Source organism: Chionomys nivalis, chromosome 14 (assembly GCF_950005125.1).
Source record: "Chionomys nivalis chromosome 14, mChiNiv1.1, whole genome shotgun sequence".
NCBI classification, from domain to species: domain Eukaryota; kingdom Metazoa; phylum Chordata; class Mammalia; order Rodentia; family Cricetidae; genus Chionomys; species Chionomys nivalis.
Window position 1 is genome coordinate 24839842 of NC_080099.1, and position 17470 is coordinate 24857311.

A 17470-nucleotide genomic window follows, 5' to 3' on the forward strand; every position below is an offset into this window, starting at 1 on the left:
CAAAGGCTGCTTTACCGGTCGAGTCTGGGCTAGCTGAGCTCCTTGGAGATAGATAGAGTCCTGGAATATTTATTTTTAGTCCACGGATAGAGACTCAGAGAATATGAGAAGATAGTAGGGAGGATGAGAAAGAGAAAGGGAGGGAAGGCAGGCAAGAGGGAGGAAAGGAGAGATGGAAAGAGGGAGGGAAAAGAGGGAGGGAGGGAGAAAGGAAAATCAAGAAAAGATATTGGGGAATTCGTTCACTTACTCCTCCACCCATCCATACTTCATTTATGCAGCGAACATTTGTTGAATTTCTATTAGGCATTACTCTAGATACTAGGGATACAGCCGTTACCAAGCTCCAGTGAAGGCAGCCAATCCCCAGAGTTCTAATGTGACCGCGCCAGGGGGGTGCAAGCCCTTCTGTTTGCAAGGGCCTGCTGCCGGGACACCTGTCTTCCCCAGAGCCCAGTGCTTTTCGCATCTGGTCCCGGCTCCTGTTGCAGCCCGAAATAAGGCTGACCCACGGAGAAGGCAAGAGTGATTCTTGTCAGCTGAAGCCAACACTGGCTGTAGGACACACCCTGCTCACCGACTGCTGACCAGGGAGACTGCATTAGACACTGACCACACAACTCCAGCTCCCCGACGGAGGTGTTAATCTTAAGGGTCTGACATTCCTTCCCACCTACTGTGGCCCCACCAGGTACAGGAATCATCCTCTCATCTTCCAGGGAGCTCTTGGGACCTAGGGGGAGTGGGCAGAGGAGATGAGGTAATTTTCAGGGCCTTGTAGGTGATCTGGGGGGGGGGACGGAGTTGGGCCTCACAGAAGTCCGGGGTCTGCATTAGGAGGAAGGGAATTATAAACTCCAGGGTCCTGGACATCAAATGGGAAGACTGGGGTTAAAGGTGAGCGGAGGTAGTGGTTTTGCTCGGTCTTCAGGATTGTAGGCACTGCAGAGAGACAGCTCCCTGACTGTAAACTGGGGACCCTTCTCAGATCCTGTGAATGTTTATCTGGGAACAGATCTGAGAACTATGGTGTTCTAACTCAGATAAGTCATAGTTGGCGCTTGTTAATTATCTCGTGACCCTCAACTGTGTGCAGACATGCTCAGGTTTGGATTCGATTTTAAAGGTCCATGGATAACCCTGAAACCCATTCTTGTGGTTTAGTCTAACCCGTGCTGTTAAATTACAAAGGAGAAACTGAGGCACAGAGCTAGTGAATTACTTGTTTATTACTTGGTCATACATGCAGAGAAAGTCAAGGGAGCCTATTGGACTTAGCTCAGTCAGTGTCCAGGGTCCTATTGTGTATGGGGACACAGATGGAGCATGGAAAGATCTGGGAGCCAAGGAGAGGGGTACACAGGGTCAGGCGGGGATGAGGGACTCAAGGTTGGGTTTCCTTTCCTGACCCATGTTAGGGAAAGTGGGTTGGGAACTCACACAGGTTCTCTGGGGCTTGTATTTGTGAATCCGTTCCAAGATTCCTGGAAAGCAAGAGAGGGATGAAGGAAGACTAAGAGACAAGATGCCAGGTAGGGACAGCTGAGGGCTGGGGCCTTAAGGTGGTGCTTGAAACTGAGCTTTAGGACAGGTGGGCAGGGGCCAGATTTCGGAAAGGGGAATGTGAAAGGGGGCTGTAGAGGGAGAGCTGGTAATCAGGTGGTTATACTGGCATTTACCAAAGATAACTCTGTTGCCATGGAAGTAGATCAAAGGTGGAGAGACAGAGGAGGATGTGATGGTTTTGCCTATATTGTTGGGATAGCCTCAGGACCAAGTACCAGTGTGTAGACCCCAGGGTAGCCCTGACCTGATTCATGATGCCCCAACCTCTTCCAGCCAGTTAGAGCTCTTAGGTCATGATGACAACCGTGCCTGATGCCCTAATTTCCCCACCCCTGAAGCCCTAGGCCTGGGGACAGGGCCCTAGGGAGAAGCCCTTAAAGAGAGTGATTTCCTAGAACACTGGCCTCTGATTTGTGTGACCTCCTAAGTCCACAGTCTTCTCCTTCCTATACAGACCTCAAATGCCCTTCAACCCCTCTAGCCTTTGCTTGTGACTATGGTCAGCTCAGGGCTGGGGCAGGGAGACAAGGACTAAGAGGAGGTCTGGGGTGAAAAGGAGGTTTCCTGGGCCATTTGTGGGAGTTTCTCCTCTACAGGATGATCCCCAAGGAACAGAAGGAGCCAGCGATGGCTGTCACAGGAGATCTTGCTGAGCCAGGTAAGGTAGACCCAGTCCTCTACGTTCCGCAGACTCCCCTTGACCTCAGGTTATGGCCATTCAGGCCTGCTGGTCTCAGGGCTGGCGAGCAAGTGAGGGTTCCACAGCAGTCTCTAGACGCATCACTGGAGTATGCCCTTGGGCTAGGATGCTTTCTGAGGCTTTTGTGGGAACTTACCCTTCTCCACAACAGCTGAGTAACCCAGACCACATCTTTGGTTCCAAGATCACCCTGTTCCCAGCCCTCTCTAAGGCCAAACTGAGCTCCAAGGACTCCCTCTGGTTCCAGATTCAGCCCAGCTGTGGGTCTCACTGAAGCCTGGGGACAGGACAGGTAGCCCAGTTCCATTTCATGTGTGTTGGGGCATGGGGAGACTGATGGGAAGGTGGCTCAGCTGGCCTCAAATCATTTTACTAAGACGTGGCTCAACTTTATGAATAAGTCACCTAAAATCCATGCTTGGCAATTTTACAGGGCCACTTTGAGAAGTCCCATTATAATCGTAGAATTTATTAGAGCACTTCAAATAGTCTAAAAATTAGTTCAACTTAGTGGGGAGTTTCAAGCTTTTGTGCGACCTCAATGGCTCTGTGTTGCTGATTAAAATCCAGACCCACAGCATCACCTCCTGGGACTATGGTTTGGTGCAGTTGGCGCGAGGCCCACACTGTTGTCTTTTGGACTAATGCCCAGGTGACTGGCACGGACTTGGCAACAGAGACACTCTGATAAATGCTCTCGAGCTCCTTTGCTGCTCAGTCTTGGTCAGAGACTGACAGATTCAACACTTGTGTCGTGTGACTTACAATTTATTTTTAGAAATAATTTTTTTGAGACAGGGTCCCATATATCTCAGCATGGTCTCAAACTTGCTATATCACTGACAATGACCTTTGAGAGTGCAATGTGGTAGGGGTGGGCAGGAGCAGGTAGATGAGTGGGTATGTGTATGTGTACGCATGTGTGTGTGTGTGTGTGTGCGCACGTGCGCGCGTGCACACATATGCGCAAAGAAGTCCGGGGAAGACGTTGATTGTCCTGGTCTATCATTTTCAACCTTATTCCTTTGACCCAGGGTCTCCTATTGAACCTGGAGCTAGACTGACTAACCAACAGACCCACGGGACCCTTCGTCTCTCTCCTCTAGCAGTGCTGGGGTTTAAGGAGTGCAGCTTCTCATATGGGTCCTGTAATTTGAACTCAGAGCCTCATGTTTATACATGTTCTTACTCAATGAGCCATCTTTCCAGCCTCCAGGCTGGCTTTATGTGGCACTGGGAATCAAACTCAGAGCCTAGTACATTTAAGCAAATACTAACAACTGGACTGTAGCCTCTGCCTTGTTCGGCTTATATGGGAGTTAGTCTTTTAACCTACCTTGTGTGTTCTTGCCTCTTTTTGTTGTCATGGGTGCTGAAGACCAAACTCAGGGTTTCATGTGTGCTAGACAAGCATGCAGTGTAACACTGAGTCACACTCCTAGGCACATCCTCCATGCCTTTGCGTGCTTGTATATGCAAACTGTGAAGTATTGATGCTTAAACTGGAGGAGTCATGCAGCTGAATTCTATGTCTCTTGTCCCTGTCATTAATTTCAGACCCCCCCAACTATCAACACACATCATTTTTACCAGACATGATTATTGTTATGACATGTATTAGCTATTTTTTGTTGCTATAATGAGAATCAGTGACAAAGGCAGCTTGCAGAAGGAAGAATTGGTTGGGACTTACAGCTCCAGAGGGGGAATCCACAATGGATGGGAGGTACAGCAGCAGGCAGCGGGAGCAGGAAGCTGAGAGATCACATCTTCGACCACAAGCAAACAGAGAGAAAACACTGGAAGTGGGGTGATGCTACTCTCTCTCACAGTCAGCCCTCAGGTGACACACTCCTTCAGCAGGCCCCGTCTCCTCAAGTTTTCATTACCACCCCAAACAGTGTCACCAGCTAGGGATCAGGGATTTAAATAGTGAACATCAAACCATCACAGACACTAATGACATTTTCAAGTTAAAGCAGCCATTGAAAAGCAATAGCAATCACTGGGTAGTGGTGGCATACCTCATTAATTCCAGCACTTGGAAGGCAGTGCAGGCAGAATTCTGAGTTCAAAGCCAGCCTGGTCTACAGAGCAAGTTCCAAGACAGCCAGGGCTACACAAGGAAACCCTGTCTCAACCCTACCCCTCAAAAAAAGCAATAGCAATCAAAGCACTTATCATTATTTCTGGTTGCTGTGGAATAGACACTCTGTTAGAAGCTTTTATGTATTAAGCTACCTGAGCATCACAACAGCCCGAAGTTGCATATTATCATTCCAGCTCTAACAAAACAGGAGCAGGGCTCAGAGGGGCCAGGTGGTCCTAGTTGGTAGGTAGCAAAGCTGAGATTTGACTGTTGGTCTCTCTGTCTCCAGATCTGCTGCTTCTATTGTGCTTTTGTAAATAACACATCCAGTTAAAATATCCAGGCAAGTGGCCAGAGAAATGCTCAGTTGGTTAAAAGCGCTGTCAGCTCTTCCAGAGGACTGGGGTTCAGTTCCCAGAATCCATTTGGGGGCTCATAACTGTTTATAACGCCAGTTCTAGGGCATCTGACACTCTCTTCCTACCTCTGTGGGTATTGTATACATGTGGTGCAGACATACATTCAGGCAAAACACCCCCAAAAATGTTTTTTAACAATTCAAACAAAATAGCACTTGAATGGGTTTGAAAGTTCTTCATAACGAAACTACTTGAATAGACTAACCACTGTCAGCATCTTGGTGTGGATTCTTCTGTTCACCATTTTTATATATACATGTACATGGACCATGTTCTCCAGGGTCTTTCTTTTTCCCTTAGCAGCAGACCATAGGTTTCTTTCCATCCTTGCATGATTTATCTTGCTGCATCCCCTCCGCCGGCTTCCAAAGCACATCACTGTTTGCAATGTGTCACATTTATCCAACCAGTTCATCATGGTGGTCCCAAAGCTTGCCTTGGGTGAGATCCTTGAAAGAAGAGTCAGGGTGCTCTTGTGCACCGGAAGGACTGACTGAGGATACAGCTCGGCTGTAGTCTAACTCCTTGTTGACAGTGACAATAGGGACAAAGGGGATGGTTCAGTGGGTAAAAAGTACTTCCATGCAAGAAGCGAGACCAGAGTCCCAATCCCTAGTATTCATGTAAAATTCATTGAGCATGGCTGCAGGTTCCTGTAACGCTAGCATCAGGAGGCAGAGACAGGAGGGACCATGCAGCATCAGGAGCAGAGACAGGAGGGGACAAGCAGTATTAGGAGGCAAAAGTATGTGACACTTCCCTGAAGAGTATGACACCTCCTCTATCTCCAGTTCCTACAACCAGAAGAAGAAAAGTGACATTCCCTGTTTGTCACAAAAAATAATTAGCACATTGAATAGAATCAGCAGTAATGATTTAGTGCCATCTAAGAACTAGTCTGTATTTAGATTTTTTAAATTTAATACTTTTTAAAGTTTTAAAGCTGGACGGTGGTGGCACACGCCTTTAATCCCAGCACTCGGGAGGCAGAGGCAGGCAGAACTCGGAGTTCTAGGCAAAGTGTGGTCTACAGATTGAGTTTCAGAACAGTCAAGCCTACACAGAAAAACTCCAAAAAAGGTTTTTAAAAAGATTTATTTATTTGTATTTTATGTGCATTAGTGTTTTTTGCCTGCATGTATGTGTAGCACATTCATGCAGTTCTTGTATGGCCAGAAGAAGGTGTTAGATGCCCCCAACCACCACCCAGAAACTGAAATTACACACAGTTGCGAGCTACCTTTAGGGTGTCGGGAGTTGAACCTGTGTCCTCTGCAAGAGCAGTTTATGTTCTTAACTGCCAGGCCATCTCTCCAGCCCCCATTTGTAGTTTTAATCAGGACCCAAGCAAAGGCGCGTGCTTCTTATTTGGTTGCCATGTCTCTTTAATGTAATCTAAAACAGCCCCTCTCCTTTTCTTTCTTTTTCCATCTCCCTCTCTCGTTTGAAGAGACTAGACAGCTGCACAGCTGCCCTCCTCGAACATCCTACATCCTGTTTCTGGCTCATTGCCCCCTTGTTCCACTGTCAGTTTTCTCTTGGGTCCTCTCCAGTCACACTTTCACAGCCAAATGCTCTATGGTCACCGCTTCAGTGGAGATCACGACCCACCCCAACTTGTTAACTCTGATGGTCACTCTTCACGTCTCATCTGGTTTGATACCTTGGGCTGTCTGTCTTTGAAGTCTTTCAGGATTTGGTTGCCAGGTGCGCCCTCTCTGCAGTTCCTCCTTGCTGTCCCGTGCCCCAGGTTTCAAGGGCATTTTTCTACTCCACCAAAATTGGGCTAAGTCATTGCCTCTCTGGATCTGTTTTGCTTTCTCCCTGACCTCATCCAGTTTCCCAGCTCAAAATGTCGTTTATATTCACCTGACACAGGAGGCTCTATGTCTAATTTTATTCTGCGTGTAGGTGTGTAGTACGTGTGTGTGTGGTATGTGTGTGGTGTGTGTGTGTGTGTGTGTGTGTGTGTGTATTTTTCCTGTGCTGGAGGAGATTGGCTTCAGGGTTCTACACGCTGGGCAAGTGTTCTACCACTGAACGACACCCCCACCCTGTATCAGATGTTGAAGACTGGCTATGTTAGCTAAGCTGCCTGCATAGAATCCTTTCCCACTGTCATCCTTAGCATGCCATCACCATGTCTTCCAAGAGGCTTCCTTTGTTGGTTAAACATATACTTATGCCTTTTGCTCTCAGGGAGGCACAGGCAACGGGATGGGACCCAAACACTTAAGGATAGTGGATTAGTAAATGATTCTAACCAACTGAGGGAGAGAAGGGCCTATTTGTTTATATGTCTTGATCCGAGTCTGTCATGGAGGGAAATCAGGGCAGGAATGTGGAGGCAGGGACTGGAGACTCACGAAGGAATGCCATTTACTGGCGTGCTCTTCATGGCTCGCTCAGACTGCTTTCTTATACCATCAGGGCCACCTGCTCAGGGTTGGGATCACCCACAGGGGGCTGGGTCCTCCAACCTCAACCAAGAAAATGTCCCACAGATTTTCCTACAGGATAATCTAATGTAGAAATTTTCTCCGTTGAGGTTCCCTCTTCCCTGATGACCCCCTTTGTGTCGGGTGGACAAAATGACCCAACAGCACAAATGTATTCATTTGGAAAAAGGGAACTCTTTGGTAAATCACATCACAAAACACTTTTGCTATAGTGATTGAAAGGGTTTTACGGTGGGGCATACATTTCTGGGTAGGAGAGAGTGGCATTTTTCTTTCCTTATATCTGTACTTTATAACTTTCTTGAAAACCTATGCTGTTTTAATAATGTTGAAAGACAATTTTTAAAACTAAAACAACCAAGGTGGATTTGGTGGTATATATGTCTATAATGTCAGCACTCAAGAGATGGAGGTCAGCAAAGATCAGCATTCAAGGTCATCCTCACCTAAATAGCAAGTTTGAAGCCAGCCTGGGCTATGTGAGACCCTGTCTCCAAAACCAAAAATAAATATAATTAAATCAGCAAAATTTAAAGAATGTGTCTCAAGTCAAATTCTCATCTTCTCCCCAACCATCTCCTCCTTCATCTCTCCCATCTTGGTGAACGGCTGCTCCATCCTCCCAGTGGCTCTGGTCAAGTCTTCCCTTTTTTTTTTTTTTTTTTTTTTTACTGTCTCTTATTGTGGTTTCCCTTAAACAACAACAAAACATATCAAAACAAAAAACCTTAGAGTCTCATCCTTCCTCACTACCAATATAGACAAAGAGGTGCAAAGGAAATCCATGGAGTAAGTATAAATGGCCAAGAACATCTAAAACAGCATTGAGCATCATTGAGCCTGTGCCCACCCATCTCTGAGGTGCCTTCTAACCCGCAGATGGCAAACACCCAAAGAACAATGATCCCCAGTGCTGGGAAGTGTGAGGCTTGGTGCTGCCCAGGAGTAATGGTAGGGCTGCCTTGAGGTCAGATAGTAAGAGCCCCCTCTGACCTCTCCCACAGTCCCTTCACTGGACCTAGGGAAGAAGCTGAGTGTGCCTCAGGATCTGATGATAGAGGAGCTGTCTCTCCGCAACAACCCGGGATCCCTCCTCTTTCAGAAGAGGCAGCGCCGGGTGCAGAAGTTTACCTTTGAGCTTTCAGAAAGTTTGCAGAGTGTGAGTAAAGCCATCGTGTGCTCTTGGGGAAATCAAGGCCAAGAAGGAAGCCAGTGGTTAGTCTAAAGACAGTGAAGCAGACTGAGGACCCCTGTGGACGGTGGATGGTGGGGGATGGGTGGAGTGGGGTATCCTGCACGCCCTCATTAGATCATGCACTGGGCTGTTTACATAGTGTCAGAAGCAGTTCAGACCAGTTTGGTCTTAGGTATGAAACACAGAAGGAAAAGGCCTCAGAACTGGCTGACAGAGAGACAAAGTTAAGAATAAGGGGGCATGGTGTAACTCAGTTGGTTAAGTGCCTGCCTAGTGTGCAAGAAGCCCTGGGTTCCATCCATCCCCAGAAACATACAAAACCAGTGTGCTACACACCTGTAATCCTGGCATCTGGGAGGTGGAAGCAGGGGATCAGGGTTTCAAGACTGTCCTTGGCTACAGAGCAAGTTCAAACCCAACCTGGAATACATAAGTAATCCTACCTCAAAATACAACAAAAGAATGGTTTGCTGGTGGCGGGTAATTTTGGAAAATACTAAACAAGTCTGGGGCATTTCTCCCCTTACCATTAAATTTCTGGACCTTACTGGAGTGGGGAAGAGGGAGGAGGAGAGAGATGGCAAGATGGCCACCTTTGTCAGGTGCCTGAGATAGTGCTTGCTAAGAAAGGGCTCTACAGGTATGAGGAGAATATGTTACCATTTTCATACCACCAGTATACCATTACCACCCACTACCACCCACCACCAACACCAGCACCATTACCACTACAACTGTGACCATCACCCCACCACCACCACCATCACCACCATCACCACCACCATCACTGCCCCCTCAACTATACCACAGTCACCCCCACCACTATAGCCACCACCCTCAGAAGGGAACTGGGGCTCAAGAGTGTCTTATTCTGACTAGATTTACAGTAGCAATGAGTGCTACTGATATTTCAGCATCACAGGCATTGGGGCATCCCTGTAAACCATCTACATTCCCAAGCTCCCCTCCCCACCCCACAACCTACATTCTCCCTCCACATTTCTCAGGTGGTGGTAGTAAAATCCTGGCCTCTTGCTTAGCAGAGCATCCCTGCCTGTTTATTCCCCCCCCCCAACAGATCCTGGCGGGAAGTGCCCGAGGGAAAGTGGCTGGCAGAGCAGCTCAGGTTACGGTGAGGAGTGACCCCTTTCCCAAGGGACAGCTACGGGAAGGGACGGGCGACCAAAGAGCAGCTGGCCATCACCTCTGAGTGCTCGCCCCTGTGCTCAGGTTCTCAATGGCCCGGAGGAGCAGAACCACGGCTCGGAGCAGAACCACCGCTCGGAGCTCCACGTTTCCCAGGGGTCAACGGGGGACCCCAGTACGGCCCACCCCAGAGTGACTGGCGTTGAGTCGGTCCGTAGTCCAAGTGCCCTGGCACCAGGTGAGCTGCTGCCCTGTGTCCTGGGGGCACCGATGGCTTAAAGAATCGCAACAAATCCCCCAGGTTAGTTACACAGCGAATCCCTTTCTCAGGGCAGGCTGAAACCCACTGTTACAGCCCTCCCGGTGTCCTGGGATGGGGAGGCTCACGTACCCCACCCCTACCTCCGCTCTCTTGACTCCTCTTCCCTTCCCTGGCTTTTCTCGCCCGCGGGGTAGGAGTGGGGGTGATGGTGGAGCCCAGGCAGTGCCTGTCACCAGCAACACTCCACCCATAGGCTATGCAGAACCGCTGAAGGGCATCCCGCCCGAGAAGTTCAACCACACCGCCATCCCCAAAGGGTACAGTTGTCCATGGCAGGAGTTCGTCAGCTACCGAGACTACCCGAGTGGCAGCATCACCCCCATTGTTCGCGACTATCGCAACTTCAACAAGTAAAGCCAGGCTGCGTGGGACATAATGGGTGGGGAGGCCGAGTACTTTTTGCTTATTAGCTGTAACACCAGCACATTATAGATCCTCTGAGATCTTGCTAGAACACTGCCTCACCCCTATTAGGTGCTCAATAAGTGTACGTGTGTGTGTGTGTGTGTGTGTGTAAGGTGAACATGTCTCACCTCCGTTACATGTTGCTGCAAGTACCAGATTCTCCTCATTCTATAAAGACCACACTCAGGCATATGAACAGCCTGCTCAGCACAGAAGACCCCAGAGGAAGGGGCAGCGCTGGGCCTCAAGTCCCAGAAGTCTGGGTTGTCTTGCTCTCCACTCAGCTCTGGAACAGACATTCAAACTCAAACTCTGAGCCGGGCGGTGGTGGCGCACGCCTTTAATCCCAGCACTCGGGAGGCAGAGGCAGGCGGATCTCTGTGAGTTCGAGACCAGCCTGGTCTACAAGAGCTAGTTCCAGGACAGACTCCAAAGCCACAGAGAAACCCTGTCTCGAAAAACCAAAAAAAAAAAAAAAAAAAAAAAAAAAAACCTCAAACTCTGTCCTTCTCTGGGGACATCTCCAGATCTCACCGGTTCTGGGCTTATCCTGCTTTTCTTTTCCCCAGTAGTGTGGAAAAGGCCTAGAAGGTGGCTTTGAGGCTGTGGAAAGTGGGAAATAGCATGAGTTGGGGGGCCACAGAGGAAGTGGCCTATACGGTTTAGTGCGTGACCTTAGTGCATACTTAAATGCAGACTCCAAACCTGGCTGTGTGGCCTTGGACAAGTAATTTAACCCCTCTGCACCTCTGTTGCTCCACCTGTAAAATGCAGCATTCCCCAGTACATAAGGCTGCTGTGGAGATAACGTGAGAGGTCCTAGAGAAAGGTTCTGTGGAACAAGGAGCCAGCTGCTTCTAGGGCTGCGACTGCGATTGTTGCTACTGCGCTTGTTGCTTTCAGGCAGAAATGATGGGGAAAGCGGATGGGAGAATGAGGCAGAAACGGGAGTAACTCCGCCCTGGGAGCCTGCAAGCAGAGCGGCAGAGCGGTAGTTCCAGATGGCGGCGGATCTGCAGAGGGGCACCAGCTGGTTGCCTTTTCTGTCTCAATGCTGCTTCTGAACGTGGTCCTCTGATCTGGGCAGCTCTGAATGAGAACAAGAAGGGTTCAGAGAACCTTTAAGGCGTGGTTGTGCACGCCTTTAATCCCAGCACTCGGGAGGCAGAGGTAGGTGGATCTCTGGGAGTTCGAGGCCAGCCTGGTCTACAAGAGCTAGTTCCAGGACAGGCACCAAAGCTACAGAGAAACCCTGTCTCGAAAAACCAAAAAAAAAAAAAAAAAAAAAAAAAGGGGGTTCAGAGAGCCGGCCGGCCAGTCAGCAGTCTTGGTACCTGCTGAGACCACACAAGAAGATTGTCTGAGAGACAGGCACTGTGTGGGAGGGCCTAGGGAGGCCCTGAGAGAAAGGATGGAAGGATGGGGTCCCTGAGAATACACAGTAGAGAGGGACTTGACCACTCTAAACAGCTGACTGGGCAAGGAGGGTACTGGTTGGAGGACTGGGCAGAAGAGTATGAGAGCCATAGCTCTCTACCAAGCAGAAGTGCTGCCCCTCCGAGGTCCTCACTGCTGTCCGACCACTTGCTCACTCCACAGCAGGCTCAGTCTTGGCAGCTAGCTTCCCGACTGGCTGACTTAGACGCATGCCTCCCTCCCGTGTCTCAGAATGGCAGCTGAGGTACATTCCTAGCAGCGCGAGCAACTGAGGTGGCAGAGGAGGAATAGCAATCTCGTGGACAGGCAGGGCCAGGCCAGGACTCTGGACTCCCAGTCATGGCCGTGAAGCCTGCTGGGCTCAGACGTTGCCCAGCCTGCCCCAGAAGGGTTTAGCGTTGCTGGCGAAGCTTGGGTAGCCTAGCAGCAGGACTGTCCTGGCAGGATCCCCGACCCTAGCCAAGGTTTGCAATTCCACCCAGAGGCAAACCTAGTCCCCCTTGCCCGGGAACTACAAGAATACTGCTTCCTGTATTCTTTTGTTGTTGTTTGAGATAGGGTTTCTTTGTGGAGTCCTGGCTGTGCTGGAACTCACTCTGTAGACCACGCTGGCTTCATACTCAGAGATCCACCTGTCTTTGCCTCCTGAATGCTGGGATTAAAGGTGTGCGTCACCCCTGCCTGGCATGTATTTCTTAAAATAAAAATGACCACGGGTGCAATTGTGGGATTGAGCACTTGCCTAACATGCATGAGGCCCCATGGTCAATACCTAATACTGCTCTCTCCCAGAAAAAGGCTTAAAATACATACAGCATTAGGCAGCTGTGAATGAGAAAAGAGGAGAAGGAAACATGGTTTCCCTGGGTTTCTGCACCAGATAAACGAAAAAAATAGAATAAAAAAGGACAGGAAAGGAGCATAGCTGCTCCTGGGTGCCCTGGGGGCAGACATGTGCGAGAGCATAGAGACAGACGCACGGACATCTGGGAGAGTCCCGGGTGGACATGACCCTCAAGTAAAGACAGGATCTCTTTGTTGGCCACTCTCCCACCCGATTCCTTTGCAGTGGTAACACTGGTGGTTGTCAGGATGTCCTATGATCCCAGAACATTTGTACTGACCAATGCTTACCAGAGGGTGTGCACTGCTGTGTATATACTTTCATTTTGTAGTGTGCCTTTTTTTCACTCACCACTGTGCTTTTGGAACCCATCTCTCCCATACAGACGATTCCCTTTCCCTTGAGTTTCTGCGTGTCGCTGGCTCGTGCCCCTACATCAGAGGGTGCGGGGCTACTTCCCGCTTGTTCATGCCTTGCTGTCTGCTTCTTCATGCGAGCATGCAGGAGCCTCCCCCAGCCATATGCTTAGAAACAGAGTTGCTGGGTGACAGTTTACATATTTTCAGGTTAAAAACGATTATGCTAATTTGTCCTCGGAGGCAAAAGCACCGATTTACCCACAAGCCAAAGCAGCAGATGATGTGAAGCTCGTCCCTGCCTCTTCCTTAGCTTTAGAATTCTCACCCTTGGCAGCTTGTGTGGGGGAGAAGGCTGGGCTCTGCTTGTCACTGGCATTTTGCTCATTCTTGAAGTCAGCTGTCCTCTGGGTTGTGGGTATTTTGTTGTAATGGAAAGTGAGAAAGAGAAATCCACCTTCCAGTGTTGTTCCCTTCTAGCACTGACTGGAGGGGAGCCTAGAACTTTGCCTAGGCCACTTCTAGAAACTTCCTGCTTACTTCAACAAAGACCAGTTAATGATAGTATAGATCTTTGCTGCCTAGAAGGGAAAACCGAGGCCTCAAGAGAGGCTGAGTGTGAGCACATATGTTACCCCTCTTTCACACAGCTCATCTCTCCTGTTTCTCTTTTCCAGGACCCCAGTGCCATTTGGAGGACCCCATGTTGGGGAGACTGTTTTCCAAGCAGGCCTCCCCTTTGCCCCGGAGCCATTCAGTGGTTTGGAACTCCTTCGCCTCAGACCGAGTTTCAACAGGGTTGCTCAGGGCTGGGTCCGGAAGCTCCCTGAGTCTGAGGAGCTGTAGCCTCAACCTGAAACTCCAAATCCCTGGGTTCCATCATGTTCATCTTGACTCTGCTTGCTTTCTTATCTTTCTCCTTTCTTTCCTTCCCTTTTTCTTTTTTCTTAGTTTTCTCCCCCTCCTCTCTCTGAGACAGGATCTCACCCTGTAGCCTAGATTGGCCTGGAAATTAACGTGTAGCCCAGGCTGGTCTTGCCTCAGCTTCTAAGCACTAGGGTTACAAAGTGAGCATGCTAGACTGACTTCATTCACAGTGAACATCATTAAATATAGCACTTCAAAGGTCACTGGGTTCCTTAGTCCTCAAAGCAGCTATGCATCAAACATTGGATCTACTGTGGATTCAGGACCTGCTCTAGACTCACAGCCTCAGATCTGCCTGTGATAGGTGTTAGTATCAAGCACTCCAGGTGGCCTGTGTAAGTTGCCTATGGAGTGTCTCTAGGAAGTTATACCCAAGCCTGTTCTGCCTGGCCCCAGCAGCTGTCACTCACCTGATGACAGAACGGTCAGGAGTAGGCCATCTAAATGTGGACTGTTCCATTAGGAAGGAGCAACTTGGGAATGCAGCTGTTTGTACGATGTTTGTCTAACATGCACAGAGTCCTGGGTTTGATCCCTAGCACCACGTAAACCAGGCATAGTGGGTATGCCTGAAATCACTTGGGAGATAGAGGTAGGACTGAAAGTCTGGGTCATCCTTGACTAGATAGTCAATTTAAGGCCAGCCTGGGCTACATAAGACTCTAGCTTTACAACAAACAAAAACAAAACAAAAACAAAAATGTTGTAACTAAGGCTGGCTATGAACTGGACAACCTTGAACTCCTGATACTTCTGCCTCCCTCTCCCAAGTGTTGATTAGCAGATGTGCACCCCATGACTTCCCACTGACACAGCTGGCTCTCGTCTGCACACGTTCTCAGTGTATCTGAAACATCTGTTCCGTGCTAGACAGTGCCAGGCCAAGGTCTTGAGAGGATATGATAGGGACGAGATCTGTAAGGCAGTTGAATCCTGACAGCTGAGAGCAAAGGGTTATGGAACAGAACCCTTGGTGGGTAGGTGGGATTTCAGAAGCTTCCCAGAGGACTTGAACCAGATCTCAGAGAAGGAATGGGAGCCCACCAAGGAAAAGAGTGATGAGAGGGTGCTTTTTGGCATGTGTTGAGGTGGGAATTGAAGAGGGAAGGTGTTTTGGAGATGGGAGAGGCTGTGATGGAGTGAGACAGTGGCTCTAATGTGTAAAGGAAGAAAAGGCTAGCGATGGCCTCACTGGTTGCTGTGGGGCCCTGGAGAGAGACTGGAGAGCAGGAAGTCCACAAGGGGCAAGGCTTAGAAGAGGGAAGAAAAAAAGGGGCTCAGCCAGTGACACCCTTTACAGAACAGACACAAAGTGGAACTTACACCTTCCCATACTCCCTGCTGAACAGATACTAGTTCAAGCAATGAGGATGCCACTCCTGATAGTGATGTGTGAAAGGGTCTTGGTGGTTCTCTCCATACTGGTGGATATCCAGTCTCTAAACGGAAATGAGTTGTCTGGAGCAGAGTAGGGTAGAGGAATCAGGGCCCATCAAGGATTCCACCCATTTCTCTAGCCGAGCTGATGCCTACTCATTCTGGAACATTGTGGAACAGGGTCGTGTCTTGTGATTTAGTTTAAGTGATTGTGGGGATTGGGGGCACCCCATTAGATGGGCTCTGATTTACTCTGAGTGGCATGAACTTGGGGAGCCATTTCCCACTGAGCCTCTGCTTCTCTATCTCTAAGGCAAAGACAAGTGTCGGTCTTCTGCAGGGCTTGGGAGCACAATACAGGACAGTCCCAGGGCCCGCTCCCATTGGATGCCATTTATAAAGCAGGCCGGGAGGATGCAGGGTTCCAGGTCAGTGTGAAGCTGAGTGTGTAAGGTCCCCTCCGGCAGAAAGCCTTAGCCAGGCTGTACTTTTCTTTGCTCTGTGGAGTTTTCCTCCCCTTCCTGGTTCCAGGGAACCAGTAGCCTGAATCTTGGAATTCCTTGTAGTTGGTGTTTTTCTTAGATTTGGGACTGTCATTCAAAGCCAAGTTTCCATAATCTATAGACCACCTGGAAAGGAGGACTTTGCTTATTTGTGAGGCTCCCTGGAAGGAAACCTGACAGTGCAGAAGAGACCCTAGGAGGGCAGGGTCTTGTACTCTAAAGCAGGTTCTTATCCCTTCTTCTGATGTCAATTTTGCTACTTAATATGACCACTGTCTATTCAGTATGGCCCCTCCCATGCACACCCATGTACTTTGCTACTCCTGTATTCTGTTCCATCCCTGCAGACCACAGGTAAACCACTGGTCTTTAATGGAACCATACTACGTGTGCTGGTATTCAATAAGGACATTTTGGATCCTGAAAAAGCAAATAAAGTAATTTGGGAACCTAGTAAGTCCTTCATACAAACCTCTAATTTTGTCTCCTTTTCTTTAAAGTACCAAGACTAGCCAACACAACATTGAGAAGCCTGACGGAGTTGGCACAATGATCATGAACTAGTAGTTAGATGTAGCCACACAGGTACCTCTCAGAAGCAGAGTGGTGAACAAGGCAAGCCAAACAAACACCCTTATGGTTACTATGCAAAGAAACAACATAAAATAGTGGTGACTCTGGAGGGAAGGGTTTGTGGATTTGAGTGATTGGAAGGTCTCTATTTCTAGACCTGGCTGGCTGCTACACAGATGTCTCCTGAGTAAATTGGGAGCATGGGGACCTTGGGGGAGGATTGAAGGGGGAGGGGAGAGGCAGGGAAGGGAGCAGAGAAAAATGTAGAGCTCAATAAATATCAATAAAAAATGTATAAAAAAAGACGGAAAGTATGGGAAAAGACACAAAGAATGAAAAGCAGCTTGTAACTATTACTAGCAACACTTTCTGGCAGCAATGACAAGTCACGCGTTGGCTCATCTCAGTCAGCGTGGCTACAGAGGGAAGCTCACAGAACCTGGACAGATGCTTCTGGGTGTGCCTGTGAGGGGCTTCCAGAGAAGCCTCGGTGCAGGTCAGTGAATCAGGTGAAGACCTGTCTGTAATGTGGGTGACACTGTCCAATTAGCTGGGTACCTGGGCGACTGGAAAAGGGGGAAATTGCCTAATTCTTGTTTTACAAGTTACACATGTAAGCTCTGAAGTATCGACTTTAGCTAATAAAATAGCATCAAACATATTTTAGATTGTGTTGTTTCCCTTACCGTGGCTTGTGTAAGAACACACTCGAAATTACCATATATCAAAAGCCTTAGACAAAACTCTATAAATGTTTTTTTTTTTGGACAGGGTCTCACTATGTCTTGTTGTCTTAGAAATCACTATGTAGCCCTGGCTGGCCTCAAACTCATAGAGATCTGCCTGCTTCTGCCCCCCGAGTGCTAAGATTAAAGGCATGCACCACCACACTCAGCTTTCTGTCTGTTCTTATTTCAACCCTACTACCAACTTCTTAGTACTAAAAAGGCTGAGTATTTTTACCATCATGGAATGGACAAAAAAAACCTTGATGTGACACAGGCCTGTAATCCCAGTACTCAAGGGGTTGATAAGAAAGACTAGCCTGAGCTCTATGGAGATTATCTCAAACTGCATGCCACCCACCTCCTGCCACCAAAGAAAAATTATGTCTAAAGATTTAAAAATTCATATGCATATAATTTGTTTCTT

The 17470-nt window shown here is 48.6% G+C and overlaps 1 protein-coding gene across 3 annotated transcripts; it reads left to right on the forward strand.

Annotated features, from left to right (window-relative positions):
• Nucleotides 1-565: 565 nt before the first annotated feature.
• Nucleotides 566-16519, forward strand: Myoz3 (myozenin 3). Of its 3 annotated transcripts, none has more exons than XM_057788890.1 (7): nucleotides 566-691; nucleotides 2163-2224; nucleotides 8238-8392; nucleotides 9507-9560; nucleotides 9659-9812; nucleotides 10090-10246; nucleotides 13616-16519. In XM_057788890.1, the coding sequence occupies exons 2-7, from the start codon at nucleotides 2164-2166 to the stop codon at nucleotides 13782-13784; spliced, it is 750 nt and encodes a 249-aa protein (XP_057644873.1). In that variant the 5' UTR covers nucleotides 566-691; nucleotide 2163; the 3' UTR covers nucleotides 13785-16519. The 3 variants fall into 3 exon arrangements, with proteins under 3 accessions (XP_057644873.1, XP_057644875.1, XP_057644874.1); XM_057788891.1 differs by lacking the exon at nucleotides 566-691 and adding an exon at nucleotides 1453-1532; XM_057788892.1 differs by lacking the exon at nucleotides 9507-9560.
• Nucleotides 16520-17470: the final 951 nt, after the last annotated feature.

What these genes read in the sequence shown, in the direction of transcription:
- Myoz3 (XM_057788890.1), top strand. Translation starts at nt 2,164, where the DNA reads ATGATCCCCAAGGAACAGAAGGAGCCAGCGATGGCTGTCACAGGAGAT. An exon ending in GCAGAGCAGCTCAGGTTACG is followed by an intron (nt 9,561 to 9,658) that starts GTGAGGAGTGAC and finishes CCCTGTGCTCAG; the next exon opens with GTTCTCAATGGCCCGGAGGA. An exon ending in TCCAAGTGCCCTGGCACCAG is followed by an intron (nt 9,813 to 10,089) that starts GTGAGCTGCTGC and finishes CTCCACCCATAG; the next exon opens with GCTATGCAGAACCGCTGAAG.